Below are 20,376 nucleotides of genomic sequence, written 5' to 3'. Positions count from 1 at the left end.
TACAATCTCCCAGGGCTCTATTCTTCCGAAAAAACTAACCTCCACACCGATTCCGGAAGATTAAGCATGCGACCTCATTTTCAGCTCCGAACAAGATGCCATCGGCGCGTGAAATCGAGCAACCTGGGAACACGGCAGTGAATATAAGCTTCCCGGGACGGCTTGAGGACGCTTGTGGTTGGGGTGAGAACTCAGGTGCGCAAGGGGGAAGAGGAAGTGGAAGGAAGTAACAGAAGGAGAAAAAAAGAGACTGAAGCCAGAGGAATCGTAAGCTAGGCAAGCGGACAGCTCACGGGACGTCCTTGTGATGCCTGGATGTGTATTCGGGATAAGCCAACAATGTTACCCTACACGGAGGGCTCGCTACCACAAGCTTACCAAAGCTAAGGCTGCTGCGAGAATAACAGCCTTTTCATTTGCCCTTCGCGGCACCCCGTTCCCGAATTCGATTCTCACGCTCGAAGCGGTCATCAAAAATCTTGAAGAACAAACCCAACCACTCCCTCTCCCGACCACTCATATGTCGACCCGGATTCTTCCAACTGCCGGCCAAGATCTCCTTAACCCGTCGACGTAGCACCTTCAAAGCGACGGCTGCCTCCCAATCTTTGACCGCAAACCGGAGCGCGTTGCCCGGCGAGCTAATAACGCCGGCATGTAGCTTAAAGTCTAAATCCGCTCCGACCATTAGGATCATGGGAAGAGGATGTACGATGGATGTCGAGTGGGCATTGTAAAACTTATTCGAGGACTGCATGATGTGATAGTAGGAGAGATACTTTGCGGTAATAGGATTGATGGATGAAGCTTTGTTGACCGACGTGGGCGCAAGACTAACGGTCTGGTTGTTCGCGATGTTGCGCCAACCCTTCCCCTCGCGGGTGAGTATCTTCGGATAAAGGGCTGTCGCGATAACTGAGTTGACGAGGATATCGTTGTCGGAGTGAACGCCATATTGCGCTGGCACCGTGACGAACATGCGATATCGAGGACTGCTACGGTAGCGGCTAAGTGCCTGACGCTCATCGGCCGACATTTGGATAAAACCTGCCTCAACCAAAGATGACAACAACTGTGCTTTGAGATCCTCAATGTTGCCCAGGTTTTGGGAGCTGAGAAAGTTCTTATGACAAAATTGCGTCTCAGAACGACCTCGCGTAGTGCAAACGGCCTTCCAGGATTTGTAAGCGTTGTACGTCGTCAGCAAGTCTGAATCGCCCTTCTTGAACGATAGACGAGCGGCGTCTGCCCGCTGACGCGCGCCAAAGGGTGTGAGGAATGGCGATTTGGAGGATAGGACGGCAGCAATAGTGATTGCGGCATCAACACAGCCACAGACGCTTGCTAATAGGACAAGCTTGCCAAGATGCGCATCTAGCGGAAGCTTCGCAATCTGGCGTCCAAGAGACGTAAGCTCTTCGTTCGTAGTGAGGGCATCAACTTCGATAAGTGCGTCTATTGCGCGACGAATGTTGCGCGAGGATGGCGGATCCAAAGCTTCAGAGAGCGTTTTCTCGATGTCCCCGAGCTTGCAAATCTTGGTGCGCATGACGAGATCTTGAAGCGATAGTCTCAGCATTTCCGGCGTCTGCTGATTCGTCATCAGGTTATCGTGGCGGTATTTCGTGAAGAGGTGGAAACAGAGGCCCTCTTGAACGCGTCCGGAACGACCTCGCCGCTGCTTGGCGTTCGCACGTGAGATGAACGACTGCGTAAGGCGCGATAGCTGTCTACGCTCGTCGAAGCGCATCTCTTTGTGTTTCCCAGTATCTATTACGCAGGTAATATCGGGAATGGTAACACCTGTCTCTGCGATATTGGTCGCAAGCACAATCTTCCTGACGCCAGGGGGCGGAAGCAGAAATGCTGCTTGTTGCTCTTCGCTCGATATGGTGGAATGCAGAGGATAGATCAGCCAGTTTTGTTTGAATGAAGGGTGGGCGATTAGCATATCGTTGAGCTGGCGGATCTCTGCGATGCCGGGAAGGAAGACTAGAATAGCGTTGCTGTATCTGCTCAGCTGCGGGTCGTATGCAACAGTCTCGGCCAGGCTGACAATCAATTCGTAATCGATGGCGTACTCATCGTAGTTTGATAGTACGTTGCGGGTCGCTGAGCTATAGCCCGATAGCTGGCTTGGAATACCTGACTTGTCCTTGGGCCCATCCTCTTCCGCTCCGCTGGTGTCTGAATCGTCGAGTCGGTCTTCGGCCGATGCGCTGTAGTGGGTCATCTCGATGGCATCCTCTAGATACTTCGTTTCGACGGGGAAAGTCCGGCCGGGAACGTTCAAGACTGGTGCATCGTTGAGATACTTCGAGAATCGCTGTGCATCGACAGTAGCACTCATCAATATAACCTTCAACTCAGGTCGGAGGACCATGAGGGAGCGAAGAATAATGAGTAGGAAATCGGTGTCGATGCTGTTAGTTGTTAACATTATTCTACTAGTTATTCTTAAGGCGATGCTTACCTTCGCTCGTGGACTTCGTCAATGATCAAATGCGTGACTTCTTCCAGACCCCGCGAGGACTCCAACATACGCAAAACTACACCTACAGTAGCATACACAAGCCTAGTCTGGGCCGAGGTTTTGGTCTCTAATCGGATAGCGTAGCCAACTAGAGAGCGAGGCGTCCCGAGATCCTTTGGTGCTTCGCCCAACTCGTCGCTGACACGCTGAGCCAATGATATCGCTGAAATGCGTCTGGGTTCAGTACAAAATATCTTGCAAGTCCTGCCGAGAGAGAGCTCGTGTTCGAGGACAAATGATGGAATTTGCGTGCTCTTCCCACAGCCAGTCTCACCGCAAATGAGCGTTACCTGATGCTTCTCGATTGTCGACATAATGTACTCGCGGAATCCGAAAACGGGAAGCGTCCATCGAAAGGACAGCATACGTTGAAATGCAGTTGTGGACGACTTTTGATTCCATAAATCCCTAAGAACCTGTGAGTTCTCGGAAGGCGTGCTGTGGCCGGAGCTGGACACGCTCGAGCTTGCTGCCGCCTGGTTTCGCATCTTGAATCGGCTGGTAAGTACGACACCTTCAGATTCCTCATTTTCCAACTGGTCTTGGATGAGGGAACGTAAGTGTTTGACTGTGTCGCGATCTGCACTATCAACGCGGTTTTTCCGATGTTCGAGGAAATCTCTGTAAAGCTCCCTCCAGTTAGACGGCAGTCGGAGATATACTTTCTCTTCCTTGGTGGAAGACGCTGAGATAGAGAAAAGGGCCGCAGTAGCAATAAAGCTCTCGCTCTGGTCGATTGAGATGGCAGCCAAGGTGGACGCTTCAAACTTGGCTTGAGTCCGCGAAACGGTGCAGCTCACCCCAAGGATTTCCGTGTCATAGTCGATGACTTGTTCCTTGGACCAGGTAATGACTAATGAATGTCGGCACGAATAGGTAGTAGGGGAGACCAGCTTATATGCTACTCGAGCTCCAGGATCTCTGCCGAAAATGTTAGCGTTGGGCCTCTTCCATGTCAGGTCATTAGCCGATACGAACCTCGAGCGAACCGCTTCCTCTAAGAGTCGCCTCGGAGACAAACCGGTCCGTTTGCCAAAATCACGCAACATAATGGACGTAGCGCTCTCGGTAGCTACTTCGCCTGGGGCGTGCTGGTCCGGGACGGCGGAGAACATATCGCCCAACAACCCGGCGTCATCGCCGTCGAAGAGGGAACCGGCTGCTTCTGACTGGGAGTCTGGGTCCCCATTCACGCTTGGGGATAGCGGACCCCTCGTCGCTCCAACAGTTACATTTGGGGCAGTTGATGGAGCGTTCTGCTCTTGTCTTTGGGCCGCTTTCATCTGGGCAATCTGATTTCGTTTCTCAGGCCACTGTGCGTCAGCCTCTGCTTGGTCAAATAGAGCATCCGACTCCAGCTGCTGGAGCTGTGACAGAAGCTTTCGGACTGCCGGAGGCCGAGCTGCATTGGCTGTCTTCGCATTTCGACTTTTAGCGCCTTTGGCTTGCTTCCGTGGTTTTGACTCAACTGCATCAGGGTCAATTTCGAACAACTTGCCCTTGATCCTGAGATAGGCGGGAACTAGTTGATCTAGCTCTAGATCGCTGTCCAAATCGCTGACGGCTATTTCGCTGTCATCGGTTTCAGCATGCGGGACGTTAGCATGGGCAGGCAAATTCGGAGTGGAAGCCCTGGATATCTCGCCATCTGAGCCTTTGACTGAATCGACAGTGAAAACACTGGGAAGAGGGGTGCCTGAAATGGATTAGCCGCATACGCTTGATTTCTCGCAACGGCGGAGGTCCGATGGGATATTAGTTAGCGTTGAAAAGCAGAAACCCCGTTCGGTGCGAGAAAATATCGCCCTTTAGGACTCGGAATGCTTCGACTGCATTAAAAAGGGGCTGACATACCGGGCCGCGACGAGTCTGGGGTATCCGCCACAGGACGTCTCGTCTTTGGTTGTTCGTACGAGAACGAAGAATCATCGCAGTGACCGAGAGCTAGCCACTCTAGTGCCTCTTGCAGGCCCCATATACCGGCAGGAGTATCGACATTGACAGCATTAGCGCAGACCCAACGCAGGACGGGCTCAATGTGGCTGGAAGAGAAGCCTAAGTCACGTAACGTCAAGTCTAACATCCACAGCTTGGATATGGCATCGTCTTCGGAAAGAATCTTCAACAGCGAGTGCTGGCCCTGGCGTAAGTTTGAGTCTGTCGACTCGGCTTGAGCAAGGGAGATGATGTTTTCCATGATGTCCTTGGAGAGCCAGTCATGTACAGTGACTGATTCGGACTGGCCACGGAGAACACGTCTGTCGGTCTGGATCTTCAAGGCCTGTCGGCGGGATTCTCGCCGTGCCTTTGATGCATGCTTTTCAACAAGCAATTGAAGCTCGTCGCGCTCGAGCTGAGCCTCTAGCTCTTCCGGGGTTTGTTCAACCTCCGTACGCGATGGTTTGCTCTGAGGGGTTTGCGAGACGGGTTCCAGTGAGACGGCGGTTTCCTGCTTTGGCACGGCCGCTTCTTCCTTTGGAGCGGCTGTCTTTTCCTGCTTCGGCTTGCTCGCGATGGAAGTCGTTGCAAAGCCGCGCGCGGGATTCCCGGCTGGCTTCTTCTTTTTCTTGTTGGGGGCCATAGAAGATGGTTTCCAGGTCTCTCCTGTGGTAGACCAACGCCTTTGGGAAGAAAAGGCGATCAGGTGGGCGTCCGTATAGAGAACCAGGGCGCTTGATCCTTGGCTAGATCGAGGTTGGGGGTGCCGATGCTGCCTGGATGCATTTAGTACGCGCTTTACTGCTGAAAAGGAGGAGATGCAGGCGGGAGGGCGGAGGTGCCGGCGAAGGGGTCCGCGAAGGGCGGACGTGCCCGATGCGGTGGGGCTTGGCGCCTCGGTAAAAGATTCCTCCGCAAAGCTCCCTGGTAGAACCTCAATTTTAAGCTCGCCAGCACCCCGCCAGAGCCCCGCGCTGATTCACATGGGCGATACACAATGGCTGTGGATGGAGCGAGCAATTCGCATGCCATCGACCGCGACGAGCTGCGGCGTGGGCTCGTGACCAGCTCCACGAAGCGCAGGGTTTCCGAGCTGTCTGGGCTGCAACACCAGGTGGATGAATGTGAGTGTGGCATGTCGCGTCTCTGTCTGCTACTGTGACGTCTGACTTTGACACGCAGCCATCGTCTCTCCCGACCTCAAGTTCCTCCTCGATCTCCTTTTCGAAACCTACCCGCTGTACGACGACCGCGAATCCAGACGAGCCGTCGAGCAGGTCCTCAAATCGCTCATAAATAGCCCAAATGGGTCCGTTGCACTGCCCGCGATTGTCGACTTCCTGAAGAAGGAATGCGTCAAGAAAGGCATAGCACACGTCAATGCCTTCGTCCTGGTGGACTGGTGCTCGGTGCTGCTCTTACAATTCGCCAGTGCGCCCGAGCAATGGCGGAAATACGGCCTGGATGTGTCAGTTGCCCTGGCGAGAGTGCTCGAGACGTGCATGGCGGGTGGGGACAGCCGTCGTGCAGCGCGCATACAGGAGTCGGCTTTGGTGTCGACGCGCCGGGCTCTTCGTGGACTATTTCGATCAAAGGAAATTGGGGAGGACGCGCTCGCCAGCCTGGTAGCCACGCTCACGACCAAGGGCTCGTCTTCAACGGCTGGAAACGCCGTGTTCCTTGGCGCCATAGCCGGCGTGTCATCACGTCTTTCGGCTGTCAAACCGATTTTGGAGCGCCACAAGCAGGAATACTACACCTTCTACGTGCGAGAGATCGTCGGTGCGCGCAGTCAATTGCCTGACCATATCTCGCACGCGTTCCACGACTTCTTCGATACCTTTCCCACGCTCGATGAATTGCGCAAAGAGGTCATTCCGCCGATTGAAAAAGCTCTTCTGAGAGCCCCGGAAGTAGTATTGAACGACATCGTCGCCCCAATGATACTAGCACTTCCGGAATCAATGGACCTGTCCGAAGTGCTTCTTGGCAATCTGCTGAAGCCGCTGCTCTCAAATGTCAAGTCCACGAATCCGACCATCCGTGCAGGGGCTCTACGAACTTTCCAGGCGCTTGCTTCGCGGTCGAGCAATGTCACCGCCCTCGGCAAAGTCGCAGACGAGATCCTGAATCCTCTGAAACAAGGGAAGGTCACTGGAGTGGATCAGAAGGTTCTCCACGCCCAAATGCTAACGGCTCTACCCCGCTCTGTGTCTTTATCTCAGAAGATCCCCATTGGCATGGCTCCGGTAGCACTCAAAGAACCCAATGAGCCAGCCGTGGTGGCTGAAGTATCTGCCTTGACCAAACATCTCACATTCGGCTTAGCCAACGGTGTCGCGCTTGACAAGTCCGTATCCGATGCCTTCCTCAAAGGAATGGCGGACAAGCGCATCCCAGTGCGCCGCCTATGGGCTATTCGAGCAGCGGAAATCTGGTGGGATCTTTCTTCTGAACAGTTCGCCCAGTCAGACATTATGGCTTTCTGTCAAGCTACTCTCCCAAAACTAGTGGAGATGTGGCAGGAGGTCATTGCTAACCCAGTTCCCGCTAGCCAGAGTGGCATGGCCACCGTAGGTCACTATGTGACCGCACTTCTTATCGGCAAAGTCCGCGTCTTGGGGGATGCGAAGCTCATCTACAAGAAGACGGATGTCGTTACGCAGTTGCTCACAATCAAGCCAAAACCTTCGTTCTTGCTCAATCCCAGAGTCTATTCCAAACTCACCACTGAGGAAGAAGTTGAGATAGCTCTGCGTGCTTTGACCGCTATGGCGCCATGGTTGTCTGAAGCCAACATCTCACTTGAGGCGCGAGATGCGTGGGCACATGCCTTCATATTCTTCATCGTTGCACATGGCGTCTCGGCAAAGGCTAAATCCGTAGCGAAAGAAGCACTGACGAAAACGTACCTTGGAGCGCCAGAGGCAACCAGTAGCATCATGATCTCGGGATGTTGGTCATGGTACAAATCGCACGAGCAATCCGACAAAGAGAGTGCAGCAATCGCAGCGAAATCTGGTTCCAGCGACCTGCACACCGTACTTGGTTGTTTCTGTTTGCCCGAGGAGTCTATGAAGAGACGCGGAGCGAGTTTGGACGTGGACGTGCTCTGCAAACAGTGTATAGGGCTCCTTGTCCTGGCTCGGCCTGAGATTGTGCCGCGGGTGTCTTGGATTGACCTTTGTCTCAGGATGGGGATAGATCCAGGTCAGCTCGCTCGGGATTATTTGGAAGATTGTGTAGACCTGATACACGACGCGACGACAGTAAGTCCCTCACCTCCTCTCACCCAGTTCACTCACTAATCCTCTGAGCAGAATAAGGAAAATGACAAGTTTCCGGTAATCAGTCGAGCGGCATACAATGCTTACACAGATCTCGCATTCGTATCTCCGGAGGTGGCATTGCCCTTCATTGTGGATCAGTTCAGTCGGGATCTTGATCCGCGACAGCTGGACTCCGTAGGTCCAACCGAAGCTGCCATCTTTCGGACTCCTGAAGGCACTGCATACATTGATGTTCTGTCTAAGAAAGCACCGGTCACCCTGGACAAAAATACGAAAGACTACGATACTCTGAAGTGGGAGGAAGAGCTGCGAACTCAACTGGCCCAAAAGAAGGGCCAAACTAAGAGACTCACAGCGGACGAGCAAGCCAAGGTAAACGCACAGCTCGCGAAAGAGTCCGCTATCCGGCAGGAGGTCGCTGAGATAGAGCGGAAAATGAAGCGGGGAGTTGGCATTATCCAGAGCCTGGCGACAGGTCCGCCAACCGAAGCAGAGCAGTGGATGGGCCCGGCAGTTAAACTTCTCATACAAGCCATTCGTGCTGGAGTAGGTCTCATACTCGGGGATCGCCCTGCGATGGCCTTCATCAAGTGCTCTCAGAGGGTTTCACCGCGGCTTGGCGCTCTGAGACCTTTTGTCGGAGTCGCCACCCTGAGGACCATTGGCTCGATTCAACTGTCTGAAGAGTATGAGGAAGAGGATTTAGGAGGTGCGTACACGCTTTTACCAGAGAATAAATGCTAACAATGGGTAGATCTGGTTACTAGGGTCCTCTACCGCCTCCGATTCATGAGCGAACAGCGACCTTTAGACGCCGTATCCCTTGCTTACTGCTTTGTCCTCGTCTTCCTGGTGCTCGAGAAAGGCGGTATTGGTCGGTCATCATCAGAAGACGCTGACGAGCAGCTTGTGCTAGCGCTAGAGTTTGTGTCATTTCACACAGGGTCTTGTATGTCTCCCCAATATCAACGTCTTTCTTGACTGACCCGATAGGCTCCGACGATCGACTTCCGCGAAAAGAGCTGCTTGAGATTCTCATTTCTTCTATGCAGCGATACAATCAACACTATAAAATGATCAAAGATTGCTTGATGGACTTGTCCCGTGGCCTAGCTCCCAACATTACCAACGAAGAGCTGGGGGCCTTACTTCGTGGGACTATTGTACCCGAGATATCCGTTCGTACGGCAACATTGCAAGCCATCGACGCCGAACTTGATATGAACGACCTCACGTTCAGCGAGGAAATCTGGTTGGCCTGCCATGACGATGTGCAAGAGAACGCCGAGCTCGCTCAGGCCATCTGGGAAGACAATGGACTTGAGTTGAAGGCGGATGCCACAGCCAAGGTTACGCCATACCTCGAGTCGTTGGATAAGCAACTCAGGCGGGCAGCAGCACGTTCAATGGGAGAGATGGTGGCCAACTTCCCGGAGATATTTGAGGACCTCCTGAAGCACCTGCAGGAATCCTACAAAGAGAAAGCAAAGCCCCGACTTCCAGAACGTGATGAATACGGCATGCCGCGAAAAGTTGATTTGCGAGACCCTTGGGAAGCCAGAGATGGTACAGCTCTCGCTTTCAAGGAGATGACGCCTGCCTTCAAAGACACAGACCTTGTCGACTTCTTTCAGTTCATGGTCTATGACGGGCCTCTGGGCGACCGAAACGCGACTGTACGAGAGGAGATGATCGACGCAGCTACATCAGTCATCACGACCAAAGCGCAGTCAAAAGTCGAGCCATTAATGGAGCTATTCGAGAACGCACTTGAAGGTCCCGATCGGAAGTCGGAGATGTACGATCAAGTTAACGAAGCCGTCATCATCCTTTACGGCGCATTAGGTCGGCATCTTAAGGCTGGAGACAAGCGTGTCCCGAAGGTCGTCCAGCGGCTCTTGGCCACTTTGAGCACGCCGTCAGAGACGGTACAATATGCCGTGGCACAATGTCTACCGCCATTGGTGCAAACATCCGAACAAGAGCTTCCGGCCTATGTCACACAGATGATAGAGCAGCTCCTTCATTCAAAGAAGTACCCAACCCAGCGTGGGGCGGCCTACGGTCTCGCAGGCATTGTTCGCGGGAAAGGGCTCGGAGTGCTCAAAGAGTACCGGATCATGTCCACACTCAAAAGTGCTGCCGAGAACAAGAAAGAAGTCCATCAACGACAAGGTGCCTTTCTGGCCTATGAGCTCTTCTCCCTCATTCTCGGTCGAATCTTCGAACCGTATGTCATCCAAATACTTCCGCAGTTGCTTGCTGGGTTCGGCGACGCGAGCGCAGACGTCCGAGAAGCCTGTCTGGACGCTGCGAAAACCTGCTTTTCAACCCTTACTTCCTACGGCGTCAAACAAGTCCTGCCGCTTCTGCTAGAGGGCTTAGATGACCACCAATGGCGAAGCAAAAAGGGTGCCTGTGACTCGTTGGGAGCAATGGCTTACCTTGATCCACACCAGCTATCTCTAAGCCTACCGGACATCATTCCGCCGTTGACGACGGTTCTCACCGACAGCCACAAAGAAGTGCGAGCCTCAGCCAACCGAAGCTTGCAGCGCTTCGGTGAAGTCATCAGTAACCCGGAGATCAAGAGTGTGGTGAACATTCTGCTCAAGGCCTTGAGCGATCCGACAAAATACACGGACGACGCTCTTGATGCGCTTATTAAGGTGCAATTCGCCCATTATCTTGATGCCCCTTCTCTCGCCCTTGTCGTTCGTATACTTGAACGAGGACTAGGCGATCGATCTGCGACGAAGCGGAAAGCAGCGCAGATCATCGGCAGCCTAGCACATCTCACGGAGCGTAAGGATCTCATATCGCATTTGCCGATCTTGGTGGCTGGCCTACGTATAGCGATCGTTGACCCTGTCCCAACGACGAGAGCAACAGCTTCAAAAGCGCTTGGTTCGCTTATGGAGAAACTCGGAGAAGATGCATTGCCCGACCTCATTCCAAGTCTTATGGCTACACTCAAATCAGACACGGGGGCTGGCGACAGGTTGGGATCCGCCCAGGCACTCTCCGAGGTGCTCGCGGGCCTCGGGACGGGTCGCCTGGAGGAGACGTTGCCCAGCATCCTGCAAAACGTGGCCAGCAGCAAGCCATCTGTCCGCGAAGGGTTCATGTCTCTCTTCATTTTCTTGCCGGCTTGCTTCGGAAACAGTTTCGCAAACTACCTCAGCAAGATCATTCCACCTATTCTAGGTGGTCTTGCGGATGACGTTGAGTCAATACGGGAGACTGCACTGCGTGCTGGCCGTCTCTTAGTCAAGAATTTCGCTACGAAGGCTATTGACCTCCTTCTCCCTGAGTTAGAGCGAGGCCTCGCGGACGATAGCCACCGTATTCGCCTTAGCTCCGTCGAGCTCGTGGGAGACCTGCTGTTCAATCTCACTGGAATCAGCGGTAAAGCAGAGCAAGAAGAGGTTGAAGAGGGCGCCAAAGAAGCTGGCCAATCCCTTCTCGAAGCCCTTGGAGAAGAGAAACGCAACAAGGTCCTGTCCGCTCTGTACATTTGCAGATGTGACACATCCGGCCTCGTCCGTTCCGCAGCTATCAACGTCTGGAAGGCGTTGGTGGCGACACCACGCACTCTTCGCGAGCTCATTCCTACGCTTACTCAGCTCATCATTCGGCGACTTGCCAGCTCGAACATGGAGCAGAAGGTCATTGCAGGCAACGCACTGGGAGAACTTATCCGTAAGGCTGGCGACGGCGTTTTGGCAAGCTTGCTCCCTACTTTGGAAGAGGGCTTGCACTCCACCGATACGGACGCTAAGCAAGGAATCTGCATGGCTCTGAAGGAGCTTATATCAGCGGCCTCGCCAGAGCAGCTTGAGGACTACGAGAAGACTTTGATCCAAGTCGTTCGGTCGGCCTTGGTGGATCCCAGCAGCGACGTCCGCGAAGCTGCAGCTGAAGCGTTCGACGCCCTGCAAGAGATCCTTGGCAAGAGAGCTGTGGACCAGGTCCTCCCACACCTGCTCTCCCTTCTCCGGGGTGAAGAAGATGCCCAGAACGCTCTGTCCGCTCTCCTCACTCTTCTTACAGACAACGCAAGATCCAACATCATCCTACCGAACCTCCTACCAACACTACTCAAATCGCCGATGTCTAGCTTCAATGCTCGGGCAATCGCTTCCTTGGCTGAGGTAGCTAGCAGCGCAATGACAAGGCGGCTCCCAGCCATTCTCAATACTATCATGGACAACGTCATCGCTTGCAAGGATGAAGAGCTGCGATCTGAGCTTGAAGGCGCATTCGATAGTGTGCTACTATCCGTTGACGAGTTCGACGGCCTCAACACAGCCATGAGTGTTATGCTTGCGCTGGCTAAGCACGACGATGAACGTAGGCGGGCGAGAGCCGATATGCATCTGGCCAAGTTCTTCGAGGAAACGGACGTTGACTTTTCACGATACTACCCCGACCTTATCCGGGCTCTCCTCGTCTCTTTTAGTGATGGGGACAAAGATGTGGTCAAAGCAGCATGGACTGCTCTCACTGCACTGACCAAGCAACTGCGAAAAGAGGAGATGGAATCTCTCGTTATCTCGACACGGCAGACACTTCAACAGGTTGGCGTTGCAGGGTCAAACCTTGCTGGCTTCTCGCTACCCAAGGGTATCAACGCTATCCTGCCAATCTTCCTGCAAGGCCTCATGAACGGCACGGTAGAGCAGCGAACACAATCCGCCTTGGCCATCTCGGACATCATCGATCGAACGGATGCCAAAGCATTACAGCCAAATGTTACCCAGATCACCGGTCCGCTCATCCGAGTGGTAACGGAGCGCTCTACGGAAGTCAAGGCAGCAATTCTGCTCACCCTTAACAATTTGCTTGAGAAGATTCCCACGTTCTTGAAGCCATTCTTACCGCAGCTTCAGCGGACCTTTGCCAAGTCGCTCGCTGATACTACTTCCGATGTTCTTCGAGCACGAGCTGCCAAGGCCCTTGGGACTCTAATCAAGCTCACGCCTAGGGTTGATCCTTTGATTGCGGAACTGGTCACGGGATCAAAAACGAGCGACCAGGCTGTCAAGACTGCTATGTTGAAGGCATTGTTCGAGGTAGTAAGTAAGGCTGGGAAGAACATGAACGAGGCGAGCAGGAACGCGATCCTGGGACTCATTGACACCGACGCGGACGACTCCGATGGTAAGCATCCATCTCTTGGAACATCTTCGCTTATATCTAACACGCAAGCAGACGCGATGGCGATTACCAACGCTCGCCTCCTCGGCGCCCTGATCGGCTGTCTCCCCGTAGACGGGGCCGCCAGCCTAATCAAAACACGCGTTCTGACCACTCACTTCAGTAAAGCGTCCATCTTTTCCCTCAACGCTATCCTTTTGGACTCGCCGGATGCCTTGACTGAATCATTTGCCGACGAGACAGTCAATACCATCTCCCAGGGCATCGGACACTCGCAGCCTGTCATCTCGGACAACTCCATTCTGGCAGCAGGAAAGTATTTGTTGGGCGAGCGAACGAACAAGACGTACGATCACACAAAGCCGATCTTCGAGGCGCTTGCACCAGTCATTGAGCCTGGGAATCCAGTGGATTCGAGAAGGTTGGCACTCGTGGTTCTCAGGACGGTGGCCCGTCAACATAATGAGATGGTCCGACCGCACATCCCACTCCTTGCGCCGCCTGTCTTCGCCTCTGTGCGAGACCCTGTCATTCCCGTTAAGCTCTCGGCTGAAGCTGCATTCCTTGCCATCTTCTCTGTTGTGGATGAGGAGAGTGCGGTATTTGATAAATACATGGCAGGACCGGGCAAGAGCTTGTCTGCAGGCCAGCAGCGCAGCATGGGCGATTACTTCAAGCGTGTTGCGCTGAGGTTGGCCGGGCAAGCCAGAGAGCGTAAGGAAGCTGAGGGCGGTGCGGGAGGGCTTGGTCTGTCAAGCGATGAGGTCGAGGACGAGAGGGAGCTATGGAGTGTGGGCATGGTAGAGCTGGGCGACGTTTTCGGCGAGTCGGGATAAGTCTTCGCATAAGTCGAAGGAGACGACATCATGATTGTTCCGTTCTCTAGCGAGGGGCATGAATATGTGGTGGCAGTGGCTTTGAGGTATGGAAAAGCGCCTTCTTGGACATGACTTTACATTAGCTGGCGCAACATGTAGAAATATGAATCTATGGCGTACAGGATACCCGTTGGCCGAGCTTCTGCTATTGATATGCTCGATCGTATTGGGTGATATATTATATTCGGGCCGTAACATTTGGTTACTGTGCTGTTTGGATTGCGGTGGACCACTCGTGCTTGGGGCCCAGATCTGATCATTCCCGCTGGCGAACTCGGCAACCTCCGACCTTAATCCAACCTCACGCTTCCTCCACCACGGCGCTTTCAATCGCCGCGCTCCCCGCCCAAAGCCTAATGCGTCGATTTTCCATCGGATACCATCTCGCATAAGCTCTGCGACCAGTTTGAACCCCACAAAAGCTCGTTGGAATTTCTCTGCAAACGTGTAGCTGCGCGGACGCCCTGCGCCACGCGCATTCAGTCCGCGGCCTCAACCACAGCACGCGCCGCCTGCTACACCTCCGCGATTGATCGCATCACGCGAAACCACCTCCGGCTGCCATCATGGCAGGCACAATACGCCCCAATGACATGAATGTCTCCACCACGCCCGTCCTCGCCTCCAAAACCCTCCCCGGTATCCCCGACATAGTCAAGACCGAATCCAAGAAACCCACCGTCCCCCGCGCCCCCCGCGTCGACGTCGAGCCCTTATACAGCGCCGTCAAATCCGCGATCAGCGATGCAGACTGGACGACGTACAAGAACTCGCTATCCTCGTTCCTGCTAGGGAACCTCAACCAAGACGAACTGTCGCAAAGATTGGATAGGATACTCACAACTCCTGCGCTCGAACATTCGCACAATGCCTTCATGATGGGGATATACGCGAATTTATGGAGGGATGCGCCGGAGGCGGGGATTGCAAGTTGGGTGAGCAGCTCGGATAAGCCGAGCAGCGGGGTCGCGAAGGGGACAGGGGATGAGAGCGAGAAGAGGTTGAAGCACGAGGTTATGCAGTTGAGCCGTAGGGAGAGGAAAAGGCTGAAGACTATACAGCAAGGTGGGGTGGGAACAGACCCTGGCCTAGACGGCGTGGGAAGCGTGATGGCGGAATACCACGAGGCGAGGAGAGTCAAGTTGCCAGAGGCGGGACCGGCGAGTGCGGCGGGCGGGTATCAAAAGACAAGTGCGTATACTCATCTACTCCTTTTCTATTCTCAGGTCGCAATCAGCGCGGCGACAGTGCTAACAAATGTGGATAGACTGGGACCTCGAAATTCGCAAGCGCTACACCTCCTCCCTCTTCACTGAAACCCACGAATTCCCTACCGCAACCACAATCTCGCACCGCCTCCTCCCGATATGCTACGAGTTCGGCCTCCCGCAGGGCCACACGCCCGACTGCGCCGAATACATGAACATCGCGACGGAAACCTACATCAAGGAAGCACTTACGAACTTCCTCCAGCAAGTCCGCTCGAACGGCCCAGGGTTTGTCAAGACGGCCGAGTTCAAGAAGAAAATAGAGAAAGAGGAGAGCATGGTGGGGAGGGGAGAATTGCAGCGTGTGCCGGGCGGCGAATTGCCCGTTGAGCATGAGGAGAGGAGGAAGAGGAGGCTGATGTGTATGGAGGATCTGAGACTGGCGCTGGAACTTGGGGACAGCTACTTAGGCCAGGTGCCACTGATAGCGGGGGCTATTACCAATAGCCGCTTCCTGGACACGCCGGGCATGGAGGAGATGTACAATTCTGGCAGGATTAAGAACTTGCCGAATGGGCTGCCTAATGGTATCAATGGCGCATCGACGAATGGAGTGTCGAATGGATGGAACGTGGATCTAGGCGATCCAATGGTGCTGGACGAGGAGTTGACGTGGCAGGGTGGCAGTGTGAAGGACGTCGAGGATTTGGACGGCTCATTGGATGATGTCTTGAAGTTGGTGCAGATTTGAACCTACCTTGCTCTTTGCTGGATGTTGCATGGAGGCTTTGTTTCGCATTGGAGGGCGCGAATGGGTTTGCATTTTTCGGCATTCGGGCGGGGTTTTTTTCCGTCTCGGCATTTAGTGGAGGGCGCAAATGGCATGGGAATGGGACGTGGGCATGATACCCGGTTTCTGTATTGGGGCTGTTCTGGATCCGGTGTTAAGAGGTCTCTAGGCCAGATCGTTTCTGTTTAAGCTTGCTCCTCCTCTGTTGTATGCCGAAGCTTAGAGGGTGTTACTGCATATACAAAATAGGAATTTGTATCGCGTTTTACCTCTGTGTTCGTCTTCTTCGTATCTAACCTAAATCTTCCGCTTCACCTTCCTTTGTACGTCGTTCTATAACCCGTTTGATAATATAGTTTCGGAGACGGTGGACGAGATTATTTATATCCCCATCTAATCTAACTCTGCTTCTTCACCGTCCTTTGCACGCCTTTCTATAACCGGTTTGAAAATTTTGCTTCGGAGACAGTCGACATGATCGTAGTGCATGTACTCCCTCTCCGGAACCCTCTCCCGCCAACAGAGTCGAATAACATGGTAGGTGCGCGCAACATAGTGCCCCGTATCAGACCTCTCACTGAAATCCATGGCATCCCATGTATACTCGATCGAGTACTCCTCGTCAAACGGCAACCTCAATCCATCTCTCTTCTGCGCCTCGGAGCTGCGGTACTGCGCCGCTCGTTCGCGTAACATGCCAATCGGCTCATCGTAATCCGCACGCAATTCAATCTCCACATTGACCTCGCGACACGAGCTCGGGAGGAACCCTACGGAAAGGGGACATTTAAGATTCAGGTCATCGACCACGAGGCTCCAGTAATCCTGATCGTTGGGTTTCTGCCACGTCGGCACGCGCAGCGTCCAGGTGAGTTTGCGCCAGTGCAGATGTGGCAGCAGCAGGCGCGAGAAGTCGAACATAGAGTCCCAGCTCGTCGTTGCGTGCAGGTGGTACAGGTTCTGCCCCTGCTGGCTGGAGAGGTGGAACAGGTACTGCGGCCAGCCGACGGGGTTCCAGTCGTCGCCGAACAGGTGGTGCGTGGTGCTGAGGAGAGGGATGGCGCGCGTCTCGCTGTAGATCAGGCGGCAGGTGAGGAGCAGGGAGGTGGAGATGCGGGTGGGGTGCTCGTGGCCGGGGCGGTAGTGGCGTGAGGTTTTCTCTAGGGTGAATGTGTAGTCGGATGTTTGTGTGACGGCGTATTCGAAGATCAGGAAGCGGATTTCTGGTGGAAGGGTGGAGAAGAGTGGGGATTGTTTCTGCGGGTGACAGCTTTCAGGTGTGATTGACCAGAGGGCGCGTCGGAGGGCTCGCGCATTCTTCTGTTGTGTAGAATGGGTTTTAGGCTTGGGTTTCTTGGGTTTCCTGTCTAGATTATTAATAGGAGGGATAGAAAAGGGTGGAGACGCCTACATGCTGGAGTTTAGATGCTTCAACGTTAGTTGGGTGATACATAAAGGAAACCAGGAGTCGACCTTTCGCCGTTGGCTGGAATGTCTAAGGAGTGACCATTTGAGTTTCTCCCTTAGTTATACCTAGGTCAGACTCGTCGCGCGTCGTAGTATACTCTGTATTAAGCCTTTGAAGGCGGATGGGGGACCGGCAATCATGCCACCAGAGGTCACCAGAGCGTTGGGTTCTCCAGACGTGGACTATACCTTAGATCAGCTCCTCAGCTTTTTTGTTCTGGTATATTGCTGACAGAATGCTTCCTATGATGTAGAGTGTCGCGTTGCGGCGAAGGTTGTCTGTCGAGTCATTGGCGCAGTGACGGTCCGGAATTTAGCCGAAGGCCGCTTAGTAATCGCCAAACCTCAATCCCGTACTGACCTGAAGGGTTATCCCATTTGCGATCCCGTCTTCCTCTCCGACATCTCGCTAAATGCTTTAAGTGTCCAGAAGTTATTTCTTGTGACATCGCAATACCGTTGAATGTGCGGTCGTCCCTCAACTCTATACGGAACGTCGACACCCGCACGTCCGTTACCCCGGCTCGGCGTAAGACGAGAAACTGCATAGAAGTCGTCGAGTATATCTTCAGAAGCTGGATTTAAGACTGCAGTAAGCTAGTCCTTCTTCTCCATATCAAGCTGCAGCATACCTTGCCTCCCGATTGCGGAGGGTTGTATGTCCGAGGTATCTCGGAAAGAATCGGTCAAACGAAAACGAATCAACACCAAAGGCGTGCTCTAGCAGGCAATTGGCCATAACAGAGCTCGCATGTGGAGCTATCAAGGTACTTGATGGGTACCTCATGCATGGATGTTTCCGAGTTATAGGGCAGCTCAGCCGTTAGCGGTGGTCTACCCCAGACTTGCATGCATAGCTCAAGAGCCGCAAGAATCCGGCGCTTTCCAGACCGTATCTTCCAGTCCTCCCCGCTCTCGCACTAAAGGCTAACTCTCCTTTGGACTACCCCAGAAGAGTCTTTCACATGAAGCCGGATAAGCGCAAATACACGACCGGACTGCGTGGCTCCAGGTCGCTGCGACTCAAATGGATTTTCGAAACAAGCTCCAGTATTACAGCAGAGCATTGTAGCATTGTAGAATTCTTCGTATGACAAGGGCAACCCTTGCTTATCAGTGCTCTAGACGTGTTGGGAACGCCTGCAGGGAGCCCAGAGGACCCGCTTTCACGAGTGCGACGTGCCGGTGAGGGGGCGTCCACGATCCGGCCTCTAGCGTATACCCTCAAACGGCCGCTTTATCAGGATATGACCGCCATGGGGAGTTTCGTCAGGACCTCTGCTCGAGATAAAGCCACCCGCGGCTTCCTATTCGACAAGATTCCGGGTGACAAGTTGACATTGTGCAAGCACGTTCACCACACCGCCTTGGCGAGCTACGAATAAGACGAGTGCTTCCGGCTCGTTCGTTAACGTCGCACACCATTATCCTTCCACTTTCACGTAGCTTACCATTCACGTCGCTCACCGTTGTTCTTCCACAACGTCCGCCGTGCGTGTCCGCGCACAGGTCTAACCCTAGATTACCACGTATAAATAGTCTTGCGCAGACCGGTCCAAGGCGTCGACAAAGCACCCATTTCTCCCTCGTAACTACACAACTTCGGCTATCTTATCCTCAAACATCGCAAGCGGCGAATCTTCAACCTTGTCCCCCGACATATCTCGAGTTCGGGGCCAAACCGACGAATCGCCACACATGGAGCAACTCATCGAGTCTCGCCTCGATGTCCTCAGCTTAGCCGATTCCTTAGACAGCAGCGCAGAGAATTCAGATGTCTCTACAGCCCCCACAACCGAGTGCTCATCGCCCTTGGATCTAAGCTTCACTCTCGCCAAGTATTCTATGACTGAGTCCATGCTACCTATCATTCAAGACAAACTCGTCGCAATTGCCCAGACCGCCGGGAAGATGATGGTTGATGCCGATCCATCTGTCGATACATCCGACACCAAGAAGAATAGCAGCGACCGCGTCACAGAAACCGACAAAGCTGTCGAGGATATGGTCAAATCACGTCTCTTGTCAGCCTACCCGCGATTCGCCTTTCTTGGCGAGGAGACACTCAAGGACGGCCAGAAATTGGGAGATGAGCCAACTTTCGTCTGCGATCCCATCGACGGTACCCTCAACTTCATTCATGGCTTCCCGAATACCGCCGTGTCACTCGCATTGACAGTCGAGAAGAAGCCCATTATCGGCGTTGTTTATAATCCGTTCCGAGGCGATTTGTTCACCGCGATCAAAAATCGTGGTGCCTACCTCACCACCGCTAACGGCTCGACCAAGCGCCTTCCGCTCCGACCCATCCCGGCACCTCTTGCCTCACTGAACGACTGCCTCGTTGCCATCGAATGGGGTTCCCAGCGCCAGGGCTCGAATTGGGATCTCCGAACGTCCATCGCGCAGACGCTGATGACCTCCAAGTCCTCAGGTGGCGCAATGGTGCACTCGATCCGCTCTAACGGCTCTGCAGCCCTCGACTTCTGCTACGTCGCGGCTGGCTGGCTGGATGTGTTTTGGGAAGGCGGAGTGTGGATTTGGGACGTCTGCGCGGGCTGGATTATTCTGGAGGAAGCGGGCGGCGTAGTCGCGAGCGCAAATCCAGGTGATTGGAATCCAACGTTGGAGGGCCGCCTCTATTTTGCTGTTCGAGGCGCGAAGCGTGCCGAGCAGGAAGGTGTTGTGAAGGAGCTCTGGGGACTGATGGGTGACCGGAGGTTTGTATTCTGAGTGTATAGTCAGGATCTCACACCTTGATGCAGGATACAAAAGCTTGAGCTGGAGGTTAACTCGTGTTGAAAGCATGAGACCGCCAGCAGTTTGTCTTCCTTTGTTGGGCTCTGTCATGAGCATTGCTAGCACGATACCCCTGCCTCATAGCCTGATAGAAAGGCACAATAGAATAATTTATTTCGAAATAAGGCAATCTCTCTGAATATTAATCGTACAGCGGTGATCTTTGATGGCTCTTTCTTGAATCAGGAGTCCTGCTGACATAATCTCAATATGACTCGTCTCAGCCCTCGTTCCGCATAACCTAACGTCCCTCAATAACCGTCCAGCCTTCCAAAGTCACAATCACTCGATTCTCTTTATGAGAACGCCGCTT

The 20,376-nt window shown here is 53.7% G+C and overlaps 5 protein-coding genes across 5 annotated transcripts; 3 read left to right on the top strand and 2 right to left on the bottom strand.

The window, feature by feature from the left end:
- Positions 1–294: 294 nt before the first annotated feature.
- On the bottom strand, positions 295–5,309 carry BU26DRAFT_608307 (ATP-dependent RNA helicase A). Its single transcript, XM_033835834.1, has 4 exons — positions 4,388–5,309; positions 3,512–4,229; positions 2,474–3,454; positions 295–2,423 (listed from the first exon to the last, which is right to left on the bottom strand). Exons 1-4 carry the CDS (start codon positions 5,112–5,114, stop codon positions 413–415), a joined length of 4,437 nt encoding a protein of 1,478 aa, XP_033679775.1. The 5' UTR covers positions 5,115–5,309; the 3' UTR covers positions 295–412.
- A 118-nt stretch (positions 5,310–5,427) lies between these two features.
- Positions 5,428–13,919, top strand: BU26DRAFT_608306 (translational activator). The gene is made up of 6 exons (XM_033835833.1): positions 5,428–5,595; positions 5,654–7,740; positions 7,792–8,470; positions 8,516–8,710; positions 8,755–12,924; positions 12,976–13,919. Exons 1-6 carry the CDS (start codon positions 5,469–5,471, stop codon positions 13,755–13,757), a joined length of 8,040 nt encoding a protein of 2,679 aa, XP_033679774.1. The 5' UTR covers positions 5,428–5,468; the 3' UTR covers positions 13,758–13,919.
- Positions 13,920–14,087: 168 nt separating this feature from the next.
- Positions 14,088–16,062, top strand: BU26DRAFT_490862 (uncharacterized protein). Its single transcript, XM_033826068.1, has 2 exons — positions 14,088–14,990; positions 15,067–16,062. The coding sequence occupies exons 1-2, from the start codon at positions 14,366–14,368 to the stop codon at positions 15,756–15,758; spliced, it is 1,317 nt and encodes a 438-aa protein (XP_033679773.1). The 5' UTR covers positions 14,088–14,365; the 3' UTR covers positions 15,759–16,062.
- Positions 16,048–17,435, bottom strand: BU26DRAFT_86452 (uncharacterized protein). Its single transcript, XM_033836416.1, has 2 exons — positions 17,209–17,435; positions 16,048–17,160 (listed from the first exon to the last, which is right to left on the bottom strand). Coding segments are annotated over exons 1-2 (972 nt in total). The 5' UTR covers positions 17,211–17,435; the 3' UTR covers positions 16,048–16,190.
- Positions 17,436–18,825: 1,390 nt separating this feature from the next.
- Positions 18,826–20,324, top strand: BU26DRAFT_86461 (inositol monophosphatase). The gene has a single exon (XM_033836417.1). The coding sequence runs from the start codon at positions 18,963–18,965 to the stop codon at positions 19,995–19,997; it is 1,035 nt and encodes a 344-aa protein (XP_033679771.1). The 5' UTR covers positions 18,826–18,962; the 3' UTR covers positions 19,998–20,324.
- The last annotated feature ends 52 nt before the right edge of the window (positions 20,325–20,376 follow it).

The sequence above is a fragment of the Trematosphaeria pertusa genome (genome assembly GCF_010094035.1).
Source record: "Trematosphaeria pertusa strain CBS 122368 unplaced genomic scaffold BU26scaffold_14, whole genome shotgun sequence".
Lineage (NCBI taxonomy): Eukaryota > Fungi > Ascomycota > Dothideomycetes > Pleosporales > Trematosphaeriaceae > Trematosphaeria > Trematosphaeria pertusa.
This window is presented reverse-complemented; position numbering and strand designations above follow the sequence as displayed.

Excerpts from the sequence above, each read along its gene's own strand:
- BU26DRAFT_608307 (XM_033835834.1), bottom strand. The coding sequence starts at position 5,114 with ATGGCCCCCAACAAGAAAAAGAAGAAGCCAGCCGGGAATCCCGCGCGC. Across the intron at positions 4,230-4,387 it reads CCCAGACTCGTCGCGGCCCG|GCACCCCTCTTCCCAGTGTT; the intron begins GTATGTCAGCCC and ends AATCCATTTCAG. Across the intron at positions 3,455-3,511 it reads GAGGAAGCGGTTCGCTCGAG|AGATCCTGGAGCTCGAGTAG; the intron begins GTTCGTATCGGC and ends CATTTTCGGCAG.
- BU26DRAFT_608306 (XM_033835833.1), top strand. The coding sequence starts at position 5,469 with ATGGCTGTGGATGGAGCGAGCAATTCGCATGCCATCGACCGCGACGAG. Across the intron at positions 7,741-7,791 it reads TGATACACGACGCGACGACA|AATAAGGAAAATGACAAGTT; the intron begins GTAAGTCCCTCA and ends TCCTCTGAGCAG. Across the intron at positions 8,711-8,754 it reads GTCATTTCACACAGGGTCTT|GCTCCGACGATCGACTTCCG; the intron begins GTATGTCTCCCC and ends CTGACCCGATAG.
- BU26DRAFT_490862 (XM_033826068.1), top strand. The coding sequence starts at position 14,366 with ATGGCAGGCACAATACGCCCCAATGACATGAATGTCTCCACCACGCCC. Across the intron at positions 14,991-15,066 it reads GGGCGGGTATCAAAAGACAA|ACTGGGACCTCGAAATTCGC; the intron begins GTGCGTATACTC and ends AAATGTGGATAG.
- BU26DRAFT_86461 (XM_033836417.1), top strand. The coding sequence starts at position 18,963 with ATGGAGCAACTCATCGAGTCTCGCCTCGATGTCCTCAGCTTAGCCGAT.